The sequence below is a fragment of the Lacerta agilis genome, chromosome 10, assembly GCF_009819535.1.
Source record: "Lacerta agilis isolate rLacAgi1 chromosome 10, rLacAgi1.pri, whole genome shotgun sequence".
NCBI lineage: Eukaryota > Metazoa > Chordata > Lepidosauria > Squamata > Lacertidae > Lacerta > Lacerta agilis.
This window is the reverse complement of record NC_046321.1, coordinates 69,668,789-69,692,339: the sequence shown is the minus strand read 5'-3', so window position 1 is coordinate 69,692,339 and position 23,551 is coordinate 69,668,789. Positions and strand designations below refer to the sequence as shown.

General features: G+C 42.6%; 1 protein-coding gene across 1 annotated transcript in view; it reads left to right on the top strand.

Moving 5' to 3' along the window:
- The window catches only part of DHTKD1 (dehydrogenase E1 and transketolase domain containing 1), a 35,396-nt gene extending 12,634 nt beyond the window's left edge, over window positions 1-22,762 (top strand). The window contains exons 8-17 of the mRNA XM_033163543.1: window positions 1,465-1,777; window positions 2,236-2,320; window positions 2,844-2,983; window positions 3,350-3,500; window positions 4,367-4,473; window positions 5,470-5,634; window positions 6,634-6,716; window positions 8,825-8,994; window positions 10,330-10,415; window positions 22,098-22,762. Coding sequence (XP_033019434.1) covers window positions 1,465-1,777; window positions 2,236-2,320; window positions 2,844-2,983; window positions 3,350-3,500; window positions 4,367-4,473; window positions 5,470-5,634; window positions 6,634-6,716; window positions 8,825-8,994; window positions 10,330-10,415; window positions 22,098-22,199 — 1,402 coding nt within the window. The 3' untranslated portion in view covers window positions 22,200-22,762. The remainder of the gene's footprint in view (window positions 1-1,464; window positions 1,778-2,235; window positions 2,321-2,843; window positions 2,984-3,349; window positions 3,501-4,366; window positions 4,474-5,469; window positions 5,635-6,633; window positions 6,717-8,824; window positions 8,995-10,329; window positions 10,416-22,097) is intronic.
- Window positions 22,763-23,551: the final 789 nt, after the last annotated feature.

The window sequence follows — 23,551 nt, the reverse complement described above, 5'->3', positions numbered from 1 at the left end:
TGCCCTTAACCAGGGGTGCCAACTTGAATAAAATATTGGTAGGGCCCATGTAATCCCTGCCCCACATAATTGATCACATGACGCAGTACACATGCACCATTTGAATGGCAATGCCCATCAACTTGGGGGGGGGGCTGAAGACCCTTGGCTTCTGTGTCCTTAATATTCACATAGACACACACAATCACACCCACTTAAAGCTGTTTTGCATGGGAGTTGAGGCATATATTTGATTCTTAGTAACTCCACTAAAATTTTACCTTCTATTTTTTCATAGACTTTTTTTTCACTATTCCCTCCCCCCAAAAAATCCACATCTTTTTAAAGTCTTGACTTTGGAAAAAGACAAAAAGAACATAGCAATCTCAACTGAGAAAAGCAAATAGTATCAGTGCACAGCTGCATTAAAAATTTTGCATCCATACAGTTGCAAAAGCAATGGAGATTTTTTTGCATATTTCTAAGTAAGACAGTGCGGGTGGTGCTGTGGTGTAAACCACAGAGCCTAGGGCTTGCCGATTGGAAGGTAAGTGGTTCGAATCCCCACGACGGGGTTACCTCCCATTGCTTGGCCCCAGCTCCTGCCAACCTAGCAGTTCGAAAGCACGCAGTGCAAGTAGATAAATAGGTACTGCTCCAGTGAGAAGGTAAACGGCATTTCTGTGCGCTGCTCTGGCTCGCTAGAAGCGGCTTAGTCGTGCTGGCCACACGACCCGGAAGCTGTACACCGGCTCCCTTGGCCAATAAAGCGCTACAACCCCAGAGTCGTTCACGACTGGACCTAATGGTCAGGGGTCCCTTTACCCTTTACCTTTTTAAGTAACACAAAGGTCTACATCTCAGAGACATTTTCTCCTCTGCTTTGATCTTCTTGTAGCAGTCCTTTTTGCAGAGGTAGATGCTACATTTGTACACTGTGAAAAACTCCAAAGCCACTTTACTTCTCAGCAGCTCCCCTCCAAACAGTTAATAGGTGGAAACGGACCCAGCAGACCTGATGAAATCTATATGTGAGCCTTTCAAAAATACTTTAAAAATATTTAAATAAAACTTCTGTAATGTGTAAAGTACAACTGTTTAAACAAGCATGCTCTACCTGGTCACTTTTATTTTGGAGAAAAAGTAACTGTGGCGTCTCAGACTGGATTGGGAGTCATTACTGCTTTTCTGCAGAAAGTCACTCCTTTGGGTTGCTTTTGCCCTTTTGCTGTTTTCAGTGTATGAAGAGATGCACAAGAGGCAGACGGGAGAGAGAGAGAGAGAGAGGGCACTCCCCCAGGTTTACAGGAGTGACTCATATTTACCCCATGCTTCCATTAATAAGCAGGTAGCCACAGCCACATTCTGTACTAACTGGAGTTTCTGAACCATTTTAAAAGGGCAGCAGAATGTAGAGGACATGGCTGGCAGTAATCCAAATAATAGGCAATGCCATACATTTTAATAGCATGTTTCCCCTCACAGGTCACGTAAGAGCATTCCAGACACTTACGCAGAGCGTCTGGTAGCCCAGGGACTAATGACAGAGGAAGAAGTGTCTGAAATAAGGACTTCCTATTACTCCAAATTGAATGAACATCTTGCCAACATGACTTTGTACAGCCCTCCATCCACCAATCTTCAGGCTCATTGGAGTAACATGGTGGAGCCCTCTCGAAGGATCACCACATGGGATACCGGCATACCAATTCCACTCCTTCAGTTTGTTGGGGTCAAGTCTGTGGAGGTGCCAGCAGCATTGCAGTTGCACAGCCATATTCTGAAGACACACACCCAGGTGCAAAAAATAAAATAAAATATGAAGTTGCACTCACTGAAAGCACATACCTGCAAGCTGGTTCAAATCTTTCCTTGTGCACAAACAATGCTGGATGGCTTTAGGGAAGCCAACTAATTAGTTTTTTTATAATTACATGCATTTGCATATTGCAAAAAGCTCCTTTTTGTGACATACTAACAACTAAATAGCTTCCTATAATATTTGCTTATAGGAAGGGATTACTGATTAGCTAAACAAAAGATTGAGCTGTTACCGTATAATAGAAATATAACTATTGTACAGAAAGTTGCTTCTTTTGCATACACAGAGTAGCCAAAGCAGATAAAAATGTGAAGTAGATAATGCAACTGAATCTCTTGATGATGTGTGATGCAGAAATCAGACAGAAGTTGGGTAGACCTTCCAGAAGCTGAGGTAACAAGGCTGTAATATTTGAATATTTTTGTTTTGTACAGTCAAGAATGCTGAAGATGGAAGAAGGAGTAAAGTTGGACTGGGCCACGGCTGAAACATTAGCTTTCGGTTCTCTGCTCTGTCAAGGTATTCTATGTTTTGAAATATAATAGTTTTTCTATTGTGACTTCTTAGCTACCTTGTGTTCCTTGGGAAGCAAGAGGGATATGAGTTTTTAAAATAAGTATCTCATACAAAAACTGCCCTCAAAAGTAATCAGTAGAATGCATCCAAAAGGAATACTTAGATACAAGTGCTTGAAGAAATGGATAAAGGGATGTTTCATCAAGAAGGGGAAACAATTTGGTTTTGAGATCTGAATAAAAGTCAACATTGGTTTAAAGAGAATTCCTGCAGGATACTTGGTATCTGTTGTTCTGTTGGTTACTGTAGTGCGTGGACCGGGGGGGGGGCTGGCACTTCCCTCATGACACTGGCATTGCTGCAGCTCACCAAGACCGTGAGTCAGGATGGCATGGACACACCAGTGGGAAGGCCACAGTGGTTTCGCTGCAGTATCCACACAGCCCTGCCCTGCCCTGTCGGGAGGACACTGGCCACTCCGGATTGGGTAGCTGTACTTTTACTCCATACTTTGCTTTATACAAAGGTTTTAATATTCGCCTGAGCGGACAGGATGTTGGCCGAGGAACATTCAGCCAGAGACACACAATGCTGGTTTGCCAAGAGACGGGTGAAACCTACATCCCTTTGAATCACATGTCGCCAGATCAGAAAGGTTTCCTTGAGGTAAAAGTTGCATTTTTAACAAAGCAGCATTTCATTAACACCATGATCCTACTGTAATCGGCTGTTTATACTTCTGAAAATCTGCTTCATAGCTAAGTTTTTGAACAGATGAAAACAAAGGTCCCCAGTTTTAAGCTTGCTAACTTGCTGAGATTCTCACAGTGTCCTCAGAAGTCAGTGACCTTGAGGTCAATGGGACTTACTTCTGTGTAAATGTTATGTTGCAGCTTCCTATGTCCACCCCTGCATTAACCCTCCTGCTGTAGTTATGATTAAGAAAGAAAATGCTTTTTTGTGTGTGGGGCATGCATATTTATTGACGAACCACTATTTAGCTTATGAGTTCTCACATTCTTTCTCTGTTAGGTGAGCAACAGCCCCCTCTCAGAAGAAGCTGTGCTTGGCTTTGAGTATGGAATGAGCATTGAGAGCCCCAAATTGTTGCCTATTTGGGAGGCTCAGTTTGGTGATTTCTTTAATGGAGCTCAGATAATATTTGATACATTTATCTCTGGAGGTGAGATTCCAATGCCAGTGCCAAACAGAAATGCATTTAGATCTGTTTCTGTCATTATTGCTTACTCACATGTGCTTCCCCTAATATCTCGTCACTTCAGACTTTCTTTTTTAAGTTGCTCCACATTTAATTTGGTTTCATTTTTATTTTAATGCTTTGTTAGCCACCTTAAGTGCGCTTCTAAAAGACAAGGGTTAAATTCTATTTAATTAATAGCTTCACTTGGGCCATTCACAATTCTAAATAGTCTACTTGGGAGCAAGTCTCATGGATCAGACTTATTTCTGAGTAGACATACATAGGATTGTGCCGTTGGCTCATCACTGAGTGTATGAGCTGTTTTCATGGAAAAGCATTGAGTTTGCAGTGGTACTGAGTGAGCTGTTTCTGTTGTGTATAGGCTTTGTGGTCATTTCACACGTGCAGCTCATCACTTGATGCTCTAGCCCTCAGGTGTCATGTACAGATGTGTGAGCTCAGCAACAGTAGAGGTGACTTGCAGCTTGCAGCTTACTGTGTTTCTTATGTTCAAGAGGAAGATGTGTGAAACTTTTGGAATTGCAATATTGTAGTGTTTCAGAGATCTTTCTGAAGCAGCACACTATGTTCTTGGGTCGCTATGTAAACAATAAGAGGAAAGTGTAATTGAATGTTCATAAAATCTGACTTCTGTATCAATTGAAGTGCATCACAAATGGTTTTTCCCACAGCAAGAAGAGCAATTAGATACTATATTAGCTGAAGGATGGGTAAGATCACAACATAGAAAGTAGCCCATTCTCAGTGATGAGGATCTTCTTGTGTGGACTGTGATAGCGTATAATCCTGGCATCTAAAATGAATCAGTCTTCCTTTCTCCACTCCAGGGGAAGCAAAGTGGCTTCTACAGAGTGGAATAGTAGTTCTTCTTCCACACGGGTATGACGGCGCTGGACCAGAGCATTCTTCTTGCCGAATTGAACGTTTCTTGCAGGTAGCCAGACATGACATGTTCTACAAGCTCATGCTTCACATGCTTTACATAAGGTTCCTGGTTCAATTTTTGGCATCTCTAGGTTCATGGAGGATAAGGCTGTCAATGGTTGTTATTATTATTGTTGTTGTTATTTATTAAATTTGAATGCCGCCCTTCATCCGTAGATCTCAGGGCAGTTCACAACATAAAAATGCAACATAAAACAAATAAATACATGATGCAAACAGGAACAAGCACAAGCCAGTAACACTCCCTCTCCTCACCAATTATGTTGTATATTACCTCCATGATCAGAGGCACCTTACTTCTTAATGTAGGCTACTAGGAATTGAAAGCAGGGGAAGGGATCTTGCTGGTGGGCTGCTGTGAGAAACGGGGTCCTGGGCTGTTTCTGTTCATATTCTGGCAAAGGTGAGGCTGACACTTCCAGCACTGTCATATCACCACATCAGGTAATTTCCAGTTCAGCTATGTTGAAACTTGGCCAGGATGAGAGAGGAGCTTTTTACATGGCTATATTGTGAAAGATTGTTCTAGAGAATCTGTCCTGCTACGCACCAGTCAATTGTAGAGAAGTGTGCAGACACAAATTGCCTTTGCAATTTATAAAAATACAAGTGAGGAACTCAGAACTATATCCTTGTTCTTCCTGTGTCCACCAATTATTCTGTCTGTGGTGTTTCTTTCTGTCCTTGTAAGACGTTGTGTCTTTCTTTCCCCCGGTTGTTGCTATAAATAAAAAATTGTCCAGTAGCACCTTAGAGACTGACTAAGTTTGTTCTGGGTATAAGCTTTTGTGTGCATGCCCACTTCTTCAGATACTGGGTGTTGCTCTTCTCCCTCATGCCTTGGGTGAAGCTGTTATCCCACTGTTGTTTGAGAAATTTCTCCATTGCTCTGCCCTGTGCTTGTTGTTTTGCAACTTTAAAAACAGCAGCTGTACTTGTCCCCCCTCCCAATTTGTTTTGCATTTTTTGTTCATTTGTTTCACAGATGTGTGATAGCTCAGAGGAGGGTGTGGATGGTGACCATGTCAACATGTGTGTTGTGCACCCAACAACCCCAGCACAGTATTTCCACTTACTCCGTAGGCAGATGGTTCGAAACTTCCGGAAACCTCTGATCGTTGCTTCTCCAAAAACTCTGCTCAGGTTGCCTGTGAGTAGAAAGATTTCTTGCTTTGCTTGCTACTCATTTCCTTTTACTCCTAATTATTCTAAAACATCACTTGTTAGCACAGCCACTTACTGTCAAAATGACAGTTTCTCATGTAGGTCCTGTAACTTAACTTGTAGTTCCTATAAGATATGGGCGAATGGACTTCTGGACAGGAGGCAGCGGTGTGGTTAATTCCCACCTGAATGTTGCCAAGAGGTTAACCCAGGTGTGGGAGCTAACCATGTTACTGGACCTACACATGTGATCCCTTTGTATGTACGGTATATTACCAAAATGCCATTGGAAAAAAAAAACCAGGGAAGTAACTCTGTGTTGCTCTGGATTCATCCTATGCTATATTGGGCATAAGATGTTTGGAAGGGTCATTGGTTTTTATTTGACTCTCTCTGTGTGTGTTTGTGTAAGTGTGTGCACGCACATACATACACACACACACACACACACACACACCCCTACATTATTGAACATAATCTGTTATTTAAATGACCTTTCTCTGTGTTTAATCTTTTACATTTCATCTACCTTCTAACCCATTCCTCAAAAAGTTTATGTGAAAGATCCATCACTTCAATGGGATATACTTGTCTTGCACTTTTGACTATTCATGGATGTTTATCAAGAATCTTAGACATCTTAATGACCAAACAGTTTTTTAGCTAGTATTTCCATACTTGTTCCTAAGTTGTTCCCAGCTAGTCATATAAATCCAGTGCTTTTTTCTGGGGGTACGCAGGGGTATGCATACCACTCAACATTTTGTGAATCTAAGTTTGGCCGCATTGAGGGGCAGGATTTCAATATGAGAAGGAAAAAGAATACCACTAAACATTTTAGTTAGAAAAAGCACTGTATAAATTTAATGGTTCAGAAATTTGTCTTGCTTAGATACTTTACAGTTGCTGAGTGAAATATGTAGCTCTTCAAATGTACTTGATATGTACACATTCAGTCTCCCCCCCCCCCCTTTCCTTTCTATAGGCTGCTGCATCAAGCTTAGTAGAAATGGCCCCAGGAACAATGTTCAGACCAGTTATTGGTGATTCGACGGTGGATCCTGAAAAGTAACTGGAACTGCGGTCTTGTATTTAGTATTCAACATTCCAAATAGTAGCAGGCAGTAAAATAGCACGATAGCGCATGATGGAGTGAAAAATTTAAGCATTACTAAGACATAGATTTAGAATGAAGATTAAGGCTGCAATCCTATACCTGCTTACCTGGAAGTAAGCCCTGTTTAATGTTGTAAGGATCCAATGGCCTGAGTAAAACATGTTTCTCTGATTTAACTAGTTGCTTTTGATTATGTCCATAAAAGACAGAAGTGGGGTGCCAGATATTCAGCCTTTTGCTTTGTGGGTGACTAGATTACCAGCTGGAAGATTGACAGGGGCCTGCCATTGCCATATTGCGCTGGCAGGATTGTGTACAGTGGTACCTCAGGTTGTGTACTTAATTTGTTCCGGAGGTCCATTCTTAACCTGAAACTGTTCTTAACCTGAAGCACCACTTTAGCTAATGGGATCTCCTGCTGCCGCTGCAGCTCCAGAGCACAATTTCTGTTCTTATCCTGAAGCCAAGTTCTTAACCTGAAGCATTATTTCTGGGTTAGCGGAGTCTGTAACCTGAAGGGTATGTAACCTGAGGTACCACTGTACTGTATATCTGACATGGTCCTACGGGATAGATTGGATTAACACATGTACTGTTACATGGAGACAGGGATGTAGGGTGCATGTACACACCTGGTCCCTGTTTGCCTGTGCTGAGTCTCCTGTCTCCTTTGTGCTCAGGCCCCTGGGATGTCTTGTTCCCTGTAAAGTCATAGGTTTCAGTTGTACATGCCTGTGTCCTCAGTATAAAAGCGGAATCGTTATCTTTGTATTATTTCCTAGATTTATATCCTGCCCTTCTTCCAAGGCAGAAGAAGAGCAATGTTTTTAAACCTAAAACAAAACACCTCTGTAGGGGGAGTGCCCAAACTGACCCAGTGAGTAGTATGGATGACCAGCAGTTTGAAGCTGGGTCCATGCATAGCCCACTGGTGAGCAGCCTGCTGCTGAGGAGTTTTATGCAGCCTTAACAATTTTTATGCTACAGGTAGGTAGCCGTTTTGGTCTGCCATAGTCAAAACAAAATAAAAAAAGTTCCTTCCAGTAGCACCTTAGAGACCAACTAAGTTTGTTCTTGGTTTGAGCTTTCGTGTGCATGCACACTTCTTCAGATAACTTCTTTAGTGTGCATGCACATGAAAGCTCATACCAAGAACAAACTTAGTTGGTCTCTAAGGTGCTACTGGAAGGATTTTTTTTCTTTTTTTATGCTGCACTCAACGTCTGAAACGTCCTCATTCTTCCCTTCCATCATTTCCTCCTTATTTTTCATAATTAAAAGTGTTTCTCCCCTCTTTCTATGTAGCTTCTGAATAGCTGGATATCTTATAAAAATAAATTAACTTTTTAAAAATGTTTTCCTTTTCCTTGAGAAAAGAAGCCCCATTCCCAGCTGTCTGAGACAAAGTAGCTGGCTTCTCCCATATTCTGTGTCTGTAAATGCACCCACCCTATTATTCTGATTTCAAATGTAACCTGCCCTGGGACCTGATAGTGAAGGGTGGGTGAGAAATCTAATACCTAAAAACAATATTGTAGTACACTAAAGTAAAGAGGAATTACTTTCACTTGCTTTTCAGAACCATAGATGTATTGGTCTTTTTATTATTTTATGTTATTTTAAATCCCCTGCTTACTTATTTGAGTAAAACCTCATCAAACTCAGTGGAGCTTGCTTCTGATTAGACCTGCGTATGGCTGGGAATTCTAATCTGAGGTAGCTTTTGTGAAAATTGGAGCAGAGCAGTCTTTGTTCCGGAGTAGTTAATCCAGAACGCGTTTATCTTTGGCTCAGCCTAGTCTCTGTTCTTGTTCCACTCATTACTGACATGCAGTTCCTGAAATATTACTCCTGAGAGTTTACAGCTCTCTAAAGAAAACAGGTTGCCCCATATCTGCTTTGACCACTACACTGGGTCTCTTTTAAGTTAATCAGACATTGACATCTGGGTGTGTGGATGGAATAGATGCATGGTCTTTTTAGGAATTGTGTATCCTGAGCACTTAAATCTCCATTGTCTTTGGATCCTTTAAACTATTCCAACCTTTCTTCCGTGTAGTGTGAGCAGAGTAATTCTCTGTTCTGGAAAACATTACTATTCTCTGTCAAAACACCGGGAGATGCTTGAAGAAAAGAAGCAAAATACAGCAATTATCAGATTAGAAGAACTGTGTCCTTTTCCAATAGAAGCTCTTCAGCAAGAGATGAAAAAATTTAGTAATGCAAAAGGTTGGTGGGCTCTGACTCTTTAAAAGGGCTTGGCCAAAACCTGGTCACTTAGTTGTTTTAGACTAATGTGCTGCAGCCCTTTGAGAACAGGGGCTCTAAAGCGTAATAATAAGAGGTGCTGGCCGACATTGACTGAACATATATAGACCTCCCCATTTGGCCCACCAGGCAATGGCGGACCGTCAAGCTTCGGCGGGGGGTGGGCAGAGAGCAGACAGGGGCGTGGCTGGCACATGTCCCAGGGGGCGTGGCGTGCATCCCTGGGGGCATGGCGTGCTGCCCGCAGGGGCGTAACACACGTCCTGGGGGAGTAGCACGCCGCCTGTGGGGGCATGGCACCCAGCGGGGGGGCAGCCGCGATGGCACCCCACTGAGATCGTGCCGCCAGGGGCGGTGTGCTCCCCCCGCACCCCTGTTGCTCCACCAGTGCCACCAGGCTGTTTTCCCAAAGCCACGTCCATTTGTGTAACTTCAGGTTTGGGGAAGGTAGAAGATGATACAGGGGGAGTTCAATCCTGCTCAGCTTGGTTGTGCCATCCAGTTTCCATATGGTGCCCAAATCCTGCTTGGACAGTATGTCTCACCCCCAAACACCCACACAATTGAGGGGCAATTATGGCAGTTACACAAGACAACCCACCTGTCAATCAACTATTATCAGTATGACATCAGATGATTGAGACGTGTGTGCTCCTGCCAACTTGTTGACGTTGATCCTCAGGGGTGCAGGAGATAAAGATCTGGCCCACCAGGCCAAAAAGGGTTTTACAGTGGACGCTCGGGTTGCGAACATGATCCATGCAGGAGGCGCGTTCGCAACCCGCAGCGTCCGTAACCTGCAGCGCCGCTTCTGCACACGTGCAGGTTGATATTCGCTGCTTCTGCGCATGCGCGAAGCATAATTTAGTGCTTCTGTGTATGCGGGAAGCACCGAACCCAGAAGTAACCCATTCTGGTACTTCTGGGTTCGGTGCATTTGTATCCCGTGACGAACGCAACCCGCAGCGAACGCAACCCAAGGTGTGACTGTATTTATTTATTACATTTACATACCACCTTTATCTTCCCAGAAGCTCAAATGGTTGCACATGGTTCTCCTCCTCCCCATTTCATCTCACAGCAGCCCTGTGAGGTAGGTTAGGCTAAGAGATGGCAACTGGCCCAAGGTCACCCAAGGAGCTTCATGGCTGAGTGGGAATTCAAACTCTGATCTCCCAGGTCCAATACTCTAAAACCAGTATGCCACACTGATATATAAGCAGAGTAGAACCTATGGATTAGCCAAAATTCATAGGACAAACCAATACCTATTGTTTCCTCTTATTTTTTACTCAGAGTTTATATGGAGTCAAGAGGAACCACAGAATATGGGGCCCTGGGCATTTGTGTCACCAAGATTTGAGAAGCAACTGGCCTGTAAGGTAAGATCCCAGTATTCTGTGACATTGGGGTAAGTTGCCCATTAGCTGAGCCTTGAATGCCTCAAATCAGTTTTTGCCATTCTTGCTACCATAATGGACTGGAGGCTAAGCACGTGTGTATCTACTTAGTTCCTTGGATGAGAGAATACATTTGAATCCTGTCATGGCAACCTTGCCTTTGGTGTTGCTGTGAGATAACAGCCGGCTCGTTTCTCGGTTTTCAAAGCGTTTTATTGTCCTTACTAATTACAGAGCTATAAAACACGTCTGCACTCCATTGCTACAAACATCCTAACTGCTGTCTTCCGTTTCGCGCCTCTTCCAGCACAAGAACCTCCGGGTGCCTCGGAAGTGACGCGTAAATCTCTTCCTCCCTCTCTTGCTCCCCTCCCCCTGTTTATTACTGACGTCAGTATTCCCCCTTTCTTCTGGCGATATCTCCAAGAGAGGGCTGTCATCATCGGACGTATCTGTTGAGATTAATGGGACCGGTTCTCTATACCCAGCCCCCTCCCCCTGCCTGTCTGCTTTGCCGCTTTCCCTCACTGTTCCTCCTCCCACGCTCCTTTCCCGATCCAGGCTTGTCTCCGTGACATCCACTCCCTCCTCCAGGCCCCCTTCCTCCCCGGAGTCGCTGGACTCAAGCGGATGGTGTATGATCGTGCTAACATTCTCCACCTCCCCGTTCCCATGCTGCCACTGTTCCGTGCGCGGTGGAGTGACAAACCCCAGGAAGTCTGTATCCTCCTTTTCATCCGACTCAAATACCGTCTTCCACTGTTCCGTCGTAAAAGGTGCGAATGACACTACCTCGTCAACCTCCTCCTCTGACCAGTCTGGATGGGGTTCCTCTGCCTCCTCCCCTCCTCTGGACCCTTGGTCCCCCATCCCCTCCTCCTGATGTCCCTGCCAACATTCATACCCTGGTGGGGCCGGCTTTTGTGGGTATAGCGCATGGAATTCAGCCTTGAGGTATTCCTCCTGAATATTATCATGGCGCATCCATGTGTTATTCTCGGGGTCCTCCCCTTCCCAGGCCACCAAGTACTCCACCTGCCCTTCCCTCCACCTGGAATCGAGGATCTCAGTGACCTCATTGCCGGCCCCCACCTCCTCCACTGAAGGCCCTGTTGTCACCCCCCCTTCCCCTTGATAAGGGTGCCCTTCCCTGTATGGTGTTAACAGCGCTCTGTGAAACACGGGGTGAATTCTCATGTCCTCGGGCAACCTCAGCTTGAAGGCTACGGGATTGACCTGGCCCACTACCTCGAAGGGTCCCAAACGAGGTAAACATAGCTGTTTTCCACTCATCTCCTTCTCTGATCCTTATGAGGTTGTAAGCTCCTCGTAAGTCCAACTTCGTAAAAATTTTCCCTTTTCGCACTACCGCCAACAAGTCGTCGATCCTGGGCATCGGAAAAGCGGTTGGTTTCGTTCGCGAATTTAAGATCCTGTAGTCACAAATAAGGTGTTTTTGTGCCGTGCCTTTCTTGTCCACGAAGAAAATTGGGCTTCCTCCTACCGCTTTGGATTCTCGTATGAATCCCCTTTGCAGGTTCAGTGTGAGGAATTCCTTCAGCTCCTGCAACTCCTGCTCCGACATGGAATACAACTTTCCTGCAGGCAACTTTGCCCCCGGCAGCAACTCAATTTGACAATCATACGGCCTATGGGGGGGCAGTTTGTCCGCCTCCTTTTCACTGAACACTTCCTTGAAATCTTCATACTGTGGTGGAATTCCCCTGGAGTCTTCCAACCGTACCGTGGCGATCCTCCCCTCCATCTCCGACGTTCCCACCTCCATCAGGCAATTCTACGTGCAATGCGAAGATCCGAAGGTGAGCGACCTCTGGTGCCAGGCAACGACCGGATCGTGAAGATCTAACCAACACATGCCCAATATGATCGGCGCCCCCGACAGGTGTGTGACATTAAAAGCAATCACTTCCTGATGCCGCGAGACGCTCATCCTCATGGGCGGTGTCTGATGCCTCACTTGGCCCCCCAGCAGCTCTCTCCCATCAATTGTGGTCACCACCAGAGGAAAGTCCAAAGGCAACAAATGGATCTGGTGGGCTTTGGCGAAACTTTTGGACATGAAAGAGGCAGAGCTGCCCGAATCTAGTAAAGCTTCTACCTCAAGGGGGTACCCATTTGGCAATTCCAGCCGTACCATCAGCACAATTCCAGGCCTGGGCTCCCTTGGAACCACTGCACTCTGCCGTTGTGGGGGGTTTACTTGCGTTCCGCCTGGTTGGTCTTCCCCTCTCTTGTTTCCAACCAGGCGTTGGCGTTTCCCTGCTCCTGTGCTCCCCCTCTCGCCTCCTGCCCCGAAACCGCTGCCATCCCTTGCCACACTCGCTTCTGGGAACAATTCCGGGCTAGGTGCCCCGGCTTGTCACACACAAAGCATTTGCGCGTCTCCTTCTCCCCCCTGCTCAGCAGCTCCCTGCGAGGCGTCTCTTTGAGGCTTGCTTTCGTGTCCAAACGACCGATTTCCATTGGCTCTTCGGGGGGCAGATGCTGCCTGTTGCCCTGAACCGGCTGGACGCCATGGGAAGGCCGCCTGTAAGCATTGAATGTCTTACTGCCGGGTACATTCCGCCCTTCCCATTCTCTTAGTTCCTGTCGAACCCCCACTTGCAGAGCCAGTTTAATATAAGCATCAGTGTCCTTGGGTCTCGGTCCCCTGCTTATTTCATCCAAAATTTCCGGGTTCAACCCCTGCTGAAAAAGCGCTTCAGTTTGTGGGGCCAAAATCTCCCATCCCAGTTTATGGCAGAGAAGGGTAAATTTCGCCACATAATCTCTCACAGTCCCTTTCCCTTGTCTGAGGCTCATGAGTTCCTGCTTGGTTATCTCTTGATCAATGTCACTTGTGTAATGAGCCGCCATGGCATCCAAGAAGTCCTGGAGATTCCCAAGCGCTGGGTTGTTACTTGCCAAAAGTGGGCGTACCCATTCTCTCGCTGACCCCGACAAATGGGAAATAATAAAGGCTACCTTCTCAGCATCAGTCTCAAAGTCTTTCCCTCGCATCTTAAGGGCATAATCAACCTCAGTCCTGAACCCCAAATATCCCCTGGGGTCCCCATCAAACTTACTCACTGATGCAAGCTGTTGCCTCTGAGTCACGACTGCTGTGGCTCCTCCCCCACCGGCTTTGCGCGCCTCGTCAAGCCTAATTTGAAGATCTCGTAAATCTTCCTCCAGTTTGGCAGCTCTAAGCTCAGAACGCTTATTTATCTCCTCCAAATCAGCAACTCTGGCTTCTCCCTCCTGCCGAATTTTCAAAATCGCCTCCTTGGCTTGAATCTCCCAGCTGGCCCTCGCAGCTTTCAGCTTCTCTTCAACTCCTTCCATGTCTCGCCTCTCCAACAGCCTCACAGCAACGCAGAGGAGTTAGGATTTGTTGTCATGGCAACCTTGCCTTTGGTGTTGCTGTGAGATAACAGCCGGCTCGTTTCTCGGTTTTCAAAGCGTTTTATTGTCCTTACTAATTACAGAGCTATAAAACACGTCTGCACTCCTTTGCTACAAACATCCTAACTGCTGTCTTCCGTTTCGCGCCTCTTCCAGCACAAGAACCTCCGGGTGCCTCGGAAGTGATGCGTAAATCTCTTCCTCCCTCTCTTGCTCCCCTCCCCCTGTTTATTACTGACATCAGTATTCCCCCTTTCTTCTGGCGATATCTCCAAGAGAGGGCTGTCATCATCGGACGTATCTGTTGAGATTAATGGGACCGGTTCTCTATACCCAGCCCCCTCCCCCTGCCTGTCTGCTTTGCCGCTTTCCCTCACTGTTCCTCCTCCCACGCTCCTTTCCCGATCCAGGCTTGTCTCCGTGACAAATCCTTTTTATTAATTTTTTTAAAAGAGTCATACCCCACATTTCACCACACCTGGATCTCAATACTGCTTAGAAAACAACAACATATAGAAGATATAAAATTTAAACCATGAATTAAAACATCAGGGAATGGAGCAGTAGAACAGCATTAGAATGGTTTTATTTTATTTTTTTCCAAACATATTTTATTATTTTCACATTAAACAACAACAAAAACACAATACATATACAAATACACAATAAAAAGCACATCAAACAAACACATTATTACACATCAAACAAAGAACATAAAATAAAAGAAAACTTATACAAACCTACATAAACAGGAACAATAAACTATCATTGTTTAATTCTAGTTTCTATCTTCTTAAAGGGGGACTCCCCCCGCTCCCTCAACTGCGTTCAGTATCAATATACTTTGGTAACTTTGTATCTTTTTTCTTAACATTTACCAATCTTCTTAATAATCTTTAAGACATTAATTAATCAAGTGTAAATCATTACTTAGATTACTTATCCTAAAACAATCTTAAACATTTAAATCCTTCATAACAATACTTCTTTTATACAATTTTAACTGACATCAACTAGCTAAGGCCAATACACAATAAGCTAATTCTGCTCAAATATCTAACTTTACACGATCTTTTAAATAATCCTTAAATTTCTTCCAATCCTGTTGCACCTTCTCCTCCCTCTGGTCTCGGAGTCTCGCGGTCAGTTCAGCGAGTTCCATAAAGTCCATTAACTTCATCTGCCATTCTTCCACTGTCGGAATCACTTCGCCTTTCCAGTTTCTTGCAAGTAAAATTCTAGCAGCTGTTGTGGCATACATAAAAAACACTCTATCCTGACTGGGTATCTCATGATTGGTCATGCTCAAAAGGCAGGCCTCTGGTTTCTTACTAAAGGTAATTTTCATTACCTTCTTAAGTTCATTATAAATCTTCTCCCAGAAAGCCTTAACCCTTGGGCATGTCCACCACATATGATAAAAGGTACCTTCCGCAGATTTACATTTCCAACACACATTGCTTGTTACATGATATATCTTAGCAATCTTCACTGGCGTCAAATACCATCTATATATCATTTTCATAATATTTTCTCTTAACACATTACAAGCAGTAAATTTGATACCTTCCTTCCACAACCGCTCCCAGTCATCCATCATAATATTATGTCCCACATCTTTTGCCCAATCTATCATTACAGATTTAACCATTTCATCTTTCGTATGCCACTCTAGCAACAAATTATACATCCTGGAGAGGTTTTTGGAGTTCGGTTCAATTAACTCTGTTTCCAGCTTTGATTTTTCTTTTTGAAAACCAATCTTTTTGTCTAATCTAAAAATTTCATAAATTTGATGATACTGCAGCCAGTCGGTGACTTCCTCTTTCATTTGATCAAAACTTTTCAGCTTAAACGTCTCACCTTCTTGCTGCAGTATATCTACATATCTTGGCCATTTTGCAGACATATTTGGTCTTTTATAGGCCTTGGCCTCTACAGGTGAAATCCATCTAGGGGTCTTTCTCTCCAACAAATCTTTATTTCTCATCCAAACCTGAAAAGGGGCTTTTCTAACTATATGGTTTTTAAAAGCTTTGTGGGCCTTTACTTTATCATACCAAAGATAAGCATGCCATCCAAACACATTATCAAAACCTTCCAAGTCCAACACGTCAGTATTATCTAGTTTAAACCAGTCCTTCAACCAGCAAAAGGCTGCTGCCTCAAAATAAATCCGTAAATCTGGCAGGGCAAAGCCTCCTCTCTCCTTAGAGTCCGTTAATATCTTAAATTTGATTCTTTTCTTCTTCCCCTGCCAGATAAACTTCGTCAAATCCTTTTGCCATGTCTTAAAACAATCTTGTTTATCTAAAATTGGTATTACTTGGAATAAAAACAGCATCCTTGGTAATACGTTAATTTTAACGGCAGCTATTCTGCCCATTAGTGAAAGTTTCAATCTTGTCCACGTTTCTAAGTCTCTTTTTATCTCGGCCCATATTTTTTCGTAATTGTCCTTCAACAGGTTTAGATTTCTTGCAGTTAAATTAACTCCTAAATACTTTACTTTTTTAACAAAATTAAGGCCAGTACAGTCCTGTAACTTCTGTATCTGCACAGGGTTCATATTTTTGGTCAATACTTTGGTCTTCACTTTATTTAATTTGAAGCCGGCTACACGTCCAAAGAGTTCAATTGTTTCTAAGGCTTTGGGGACACTGCTTTCAGGTTCTTGTAGGGATAACATCAAATCATCAGCATAGGCTCGTAGTTTGTATTCCTTCTCACCCACCTTTATTCCTTTAATCTGTTTCTCCTCTCGTATCATATTTAAAAGGACCTCCAGGACCGTGATAAATAGCAAAGGGGAGATAGGGCACCCTTGTCTTGTTCCTTTTTCAACTCTAATTTCCTCCGATATCACACTGTTAATTATAATTGTTGCTTTTTGTTCTGTATAAATGGCATTGATGCCATTAAGAAATCGTTGACCAACTTCCATCTTTTCTAAATTTTTCTTCATAAAAGTCCAAGATATATTGTCAAAGGCTTTTTCTGCATCTATAAACATTAATGCTGAATCCGTGTTTATGTTTTTTTTTTCCAGTTTCTCTAAAATATCCACAATGATTCTCGTATTATTACTTATTTGTCTTCCTGGTAAAAAACCTGCTTGGTCCTTATGGATGTAGTCTTTCAGCACTCTTCTTAATCTCGTAGCCATGACATTAGCAAATATTTTATAATCCACATTCAGGAGTGAAATGGGACGGTAGTTTCTCATAACAGTCTTATCTGAATCAGGTTTCAAAATCAGTGTGATATAGGCCTCCTTCCATGTCTCCGGTGCCCTACCTCCTTCTAACAGATCATTGCAAACATCTTTCAAAGGCTGAGACAGCCAGTCTTTTAATGATTTATAATACTTTGCAGTTAATCCATCTGGACCTGGAGCCTTCCCTATCTGCATGTTGTTAATTGCATCTTCTATCTCTTGCATTGTAATCGGGTGGTTGAGCATGTTTATTTTGTCCTCTGGGACTTTATGTAATCCATTTTTTTTTAGAAACTGGTCTATTTCAAATTCTTCTATTTCATCTTCCTTATACAATTGTTTATAGTATCTTTGAAAGCACCATCTAATTTCCTCTGGATTCTCCACATTCCTTCCGTTAACTACTAGATTATTGATGACATTTGCTTTTTGTCTTTTTTTCAACTGCCAAGCTAATAGCTTCCCACATTTGTTTGCTGATTCGAAAGTTCTTTGTTTCATCAATTTTATCTTCCATTCTAAGTCTTGGTTCAGAATTTTTGCGTATTGGGACTGCAAATATTTAATTTCTTTCTGTATATTTTGATTTTTGGGATGACCTCTTAATTCTTTTTCTTTTCCTTTGATTAATTTCAATAGTCTTTCCATTTCTGCATTTTGCTGCTTCTTCTTTTTTGCTTTCTCACTTCTGAGGAACCCTCTCATCACCGCTTTGCTTGCGTCCCATACTATCCTCTTTTCCACATCAGTGTTCAAATTAATTTGGAAGTAGTCCTTCATCTTTTTTGCAGCTCTTTCTATCAGCTTGGTATCTCTCATCAAAGCATCATCCATTCTCCATCTGAAAGAATCCTTGGAAATTACTTTTATTTTTTTTATAAAGAATTTATTGGCATTTTCATAACACAACACAAACTCACACCCACACCTACAAATACAAAACAAATACAAAACAAATACAAACATAGCCATGATTCTTCTTCTTGTTTACATACAAAAAAAAAATTCTAGTTCCGAATCTTGACTGTTGACTTCCCCTGCCTTTTCACCTTCGGTTTTAAATCCAGAATATACTTTAATAACATCCTCTCTCTAAAAATTAAATTCATTTAAAGAAAATTCAGATCTGAACAATCACCTTAATCCATAATAATTAATAACAAATCTTTAAATCTTAACAAATTATTCTTATATCAAATCTATACGAACTTCTTCTATCCCTTATACTGCTGCTAATAACATAAAATTCAAAATATCCCTTTTCTTATTAAAAATAAAATAAAACTTAGAGTCTTAACCCTCCGATTTCAGAATACCATAACAGACCATATAAATTTTACACTTAATACTTCACCCTACTCCCCCTCTGTCCATTGTCCTTTTCCATCTATCACCGGAACCAATCTTCCAATTTTCCTCTTTTCCCATATGTCCACAGATCCAGGCACAGTTCACAACAAACCTTGCATCGAGCATCAGGGTACACCACTCATCTTCTTTCTGCTCCTCCGCTTCCTTGTAACGTTCTTCCTCTATTTGTAGATATCTTAATTCTTTGACCCTTACTCCCGAGCTCACACCTCGGGGGCTGGATATAACAATTCTTGCCGTCCCGGGGCTGCCACCCCCAAAGAACGGATCTTTTTCCCGGAGTCGCCCTGTCATTTCTCTCCATCCTTCAAACATCCCTTTCAGCTCTTTGCCAAGGTTTTCTCCCATGGTGTCAAAAGCTTGGAAAGCCTCCTCTGTGGGAAGTAGATTTTTTTCATATCCCCACTCAAGACCTTCACTTTCCGATAAAGCAGTTCCAGCTTCAAGACAATAAGCCTTTGTTCATCCGTTAGTCCAGAGTTCAAAACAAGTTCAAACACAAAGCCCAACATGTTGAGAGAGGGGGTGGGTATCAAATTTCAGTTTCTATTTCTATGTTCTTCCTTTTGTAACAGTTGTTTTCCACATCAGCTCAAACTTGGAAATTACTTTTAAATTCAATTGTACAGGATTATGATCAGAATAAGTCTTAGGACCAATTTCTACTTTTTGTATTTTTGGTGTCAATTCATTTGAAATCCAGATGTAATCTATTCTCGACCACGACTGCTGAGATTCTGAGAAATAAGTTGCCTCAGTTTCGGTTGGATTTCTCAATCTCCAAGCATCTACCAAATTCAGATTATCAACCATTTCAAAAAACGTTTTTGGCAGTTTCCCATCATTTGTAATTTTTGTTCTTTGAGATCTGTCCATTAATGTAGAAACTGCACCATTAAAGTCTCCGAGGCATACTATTTTATAGTCCAAATAGTCCAATAGCAAGTCGTGAATCTTTTTATAGAAAATTGACTTTCCATCATTTGGCGCATAAAGTCCCAGAATCAGAATTTTTTCGCCTTGTACCTTAATTTCAATAGCAATGTATCTCCCTTCTTCGTCTTTGAAAAGCTGTCTTGGGCTGTATTTTTCTTTTGCATAAATTACCACTCCTCTCTTCTTGACTTTATCCGATGAAACATATTCCTGTCCTAATTTTTTGTTTTGTAAAATCCTTCTGTGTTGTCGAACCACATGGGTCTCCTGTAAACAAATTATATCCAATTTCTTCTTCTCCAAGAAATACTCTGTGTCTCTTCGGTCTCTGGTTCAATCCCCGAACATTCCATGTCATCAGTTTCAGGGCCATCTTCTAATCTGCTCCTCCAGACGCCTCTGCTTTCTTGTCTTTTTCTGGATCTTCTGAGCCTTCAGGCCTCGGTGCCCCTGGCAATGGCAATACTCCTGGAAGTTGAAAGAAGAAAGCTGGATCTAATGCTGAGCCTTTGAAATCTTCCAGATGCTTGTCCAAAAATTTTTGTTTCTCAGCCGGGGATCTTATCCTTATCTTCTTCTCTTTGAATGTGAATGCAAGGCCTTCTGGAAATTCCCAACTGTAAGGAATTTTCCTTACTCTTAGCTCTGATGCCAGGTCGTTATAAGATACTCTTTTGTCCCGGAAATATTTGGGGATGTCCTTAAAAATTATGATTTTCTTCTGCTGTACCACCAGGTTGTTCTTGTAATGTAAATCCAGAATATAATCTCTTTGATATCTGTTGTTCAACACAATCAGACAGTCATTAGGCACTTTTGTGCTTCTTTTCCCTCTGGATCCAAATCTGAAGGCCTTCACTATGAGTGCTGAGACGTCTTCCTCCTCCAAGTTCCAAAATGTTGCAAATTCAGTAACTATAAAAGCTTTCAAACTATCTTTTTCCAATTCTGGAATTCCTCTTAGACGGAGGTTCCCTTCCCTGTCTCGGAGTTGCAAAAAAGCAAGAGCTTCTTCCACGTTCCTCTGCTGCGATCCAATTTGTTCTATCTTTTCCAAATCAAGATTCTCCAATTTCGTCTCCACCGTTTTTATTTTCTCCTTTACTTCTTTAAACTCCTCTGTTTCCTTTTTTAAAACTGTCACCTCTTTCCCAATTTTATCAATTTCTTCTCGATTTTTCCTCACTCCTTCCTCAATTGCACCAATGGATTTTTCCAATCTCTCAGTGGAGTCTTTTATTAGCATTAGAATGGTTTTAACCAGGTACAGTGGTACCTCGGGTTGTGGACACGATCCGTTCCGGGGTGCCACCTGCACCCCGAAAAGTCTGCAACTCGATCAGCGATATCGCACATGCACCAAAGTGCGATATCGCACTTCTGCGAACTGCGCAGAATGCACAGAAACCCGGAAGTGAACACTTCCGGGTTTGCCGCATTCGGAACCTAAAAAAAAACGCAACCCACAGCTATTGTAACCTGAGGTCTGACTGTATCTGAAACGCATCAGAGGTGTTGCCTGCCTGAGCCCTAAGGAGAGAGAGTTCCACAGGGCTGGGCCCATTACACTGAAGGCATGACTACATGGTCCATGGGGGTCCACCAATAGGGCTTCCCAGGTGGTCTCCATGGCCGGCCTGAAGCAGGCAGGGTAAGGTGCTCCTTAGGTGACATGGTCCTGAATTGTTCATGGCTTTGTATACAAGAACTTTGAACCTGGAGTTATGCACATCAGTTTGAGTTCCATGATAGGCAGAACATAAATGTTATAATAGTAATGGATTTTTACTGATTGATAACATTGTATTCTAGCAGTACCTTATAGGCAACGCTAGAACTTTTTAATGTTGTACACTACCCTGGGAGCTTTTGATACATGGCAGTGTATAAGTTGAATAAACAACAACAACTGGAATTAAGACTGAAATTCTCTCTCTACCTTTTTGGGAACAAAACCCAATGAACACAGTGATACTTCCTTCTGAACAATTACAGGCCTGTAAAACACACCCAATACATTTTCTTGCAAAATATGGGAGACTTTTAATCAATTTCTGATCTTTTAAAGGAGCTGTGGTTCTCAACCACATAGGAGCGTCCCACTTGTCTGTTTGGCCTGTGGCCAGCTTGAGGAGCTAGGTGTGCAGTTCTAAGGGGGTCTTATAATGTTGGCCTCCTGAGATGTATGCTGAAGCCAAGACAGAGCCATAGAAGAGGGAGCATACTGGTTATGTAGTACAGGTTTGTCTTTTACAATAATACTGTTTGCAGAATAATGCTGAAGACTGCAGTCGTGGCCATAGTTTGGCTTTGACTCTTATCCCAAGTACATTTACTAGGGAGTTGTTGCTGCTTTTGGCATCCATCTGTCTCAAGAGACAATGGAGTGCGCCTTTGTGGGTGAAATCAAAGTGCTGGAGAATCACAGCACCCGCTGTGGCTGCAGAGACCTCCTGTGTTTTTGTTGCTTTGGCAGCGCTGAAGTGACCACTCCAGGGCACGAGCCTGGCAGTGTCTATGGAAATCCTGGGCAGCCCATATGACAAGACCCTCACTGATGAAACCCATTGAACACAGTCAGATTAATTCCGAGCAAACATGCTAAGGATTGTGTTGCCCCATTTGAGTCAAGTAGCCTGCGTGCAAGATTGCAGCCCAGTTTATTAATTTAATAACTGTTTAATTTGGACAGATAATAAGTAGTTTGTAATGCCGCCTTTCTAACTTAATTGCAGCTCCATCTTGTAAGTAGACCCGCGTTACCAGCACCTGCAGTGGGCATTGGAATGTTACACCGAAAACAGCAGGAAGACCTTCTCACCAAAACATTTGCTTGAGACGTATGAATTGTGTTAATTCTTGAAGGTTAAAACAAGGTCTTAGTGAATGAGAACATTACAAACTTGAATGTGGTCTTGAGGCATCTTGCTCACAATTATATATTGGGTACAAGCCAGCTAAAATTCATTTCATTGTATACTTAAGCATGTATTTAAATCTGCACCCTTGAATGGAGCGTAAGTGCATTTATCTGTATTTGAATCTTGCCTATTGCAATTTGCTCATGTTTAGGTAAGAAATCTTTTAAAAATAAAATAAAATTATTTTTAAATTAAACATCTTTATGCAGCTCCTAAAATCTGAGACTCTTATTGTACCCGTAATGACTTCCCACTTTTGTGCATTATTTGTTGATGGCAAAAGTGGCAAGATTTTGTATTTTTCAGGAGCAAAACCCTTCTAAATTCAAGCACACCAACTCAGACATGTCATGCACAGAAGGCTGACCACAGCTGAATGCAGCTCTCTGTCTGGAAAAGGATAGCTACCCTTGGCTTAAATCATGGTAGATTATTGTAACTGTAATTTAAAAAGAAATTATTAAAGCTTGCTGGGTGTTTTTTTATGAGTGGGCCTTGTAGGCCTAAATTATAAAAAACAGATGTGATGGAAAAATCTGTTCCTCAGCTGTATCACTTCAGACAGTAGGTGGGAAAATAACTCAATTGAGTGGATGGGATCCCTGCATATAAAAAACTAGCATAATCTTACTCCTGACATCCAAGGCTTTTTTTCAGCTGGAACTTGCCAGAACGCCATTCTGTCACCTTTCAGGTGGGCGCCATTGCCATAAGAAGAGAACAAGGGAGGCATGCATGGGGAGTTCCAGCACCTCTTTTTCTAGAAAAATAGCGCTGCTGACACCTGTGGTTCTGCGTGCTGTGAATTTGTTTTATTGCAAGTATTTATTCAGTCATGCAAAAGTGATACAACCCAGGGCTGGTTTTACCAATGCATCTGTGTGAACTAGGCCTTGGATATTAAAAGTCTTTCTCAATGGAAAATTGCAGCTTTTCCCTTTAAATGTGTTGTTCGTGTAAAGCAGGTTCTTTTCTCATCCCTTGAAGCCAAAGGAGGGAGATGGAAATAAACCTTTGGAGGGAGAATTTGATTGTGCGAATATAGAATGTTGTTGGCTTAGCGTTTATCGGTATTTTCTTTTTAAGCAATTTGATTTTTATTTAATTTAGTATTTGTATTCCGCTTTTCCAGTGACAAACGCAATCTCAAAGCAGCTCACAATAGCAGACAACATCCTCTCTCTGGGAAGGACAGCACACTTCCAGGCAGCAAGATCTGTCATAGGTTTTAATCCTGACTTCTTTTTTACCAGAAAAATGGGGCGGGG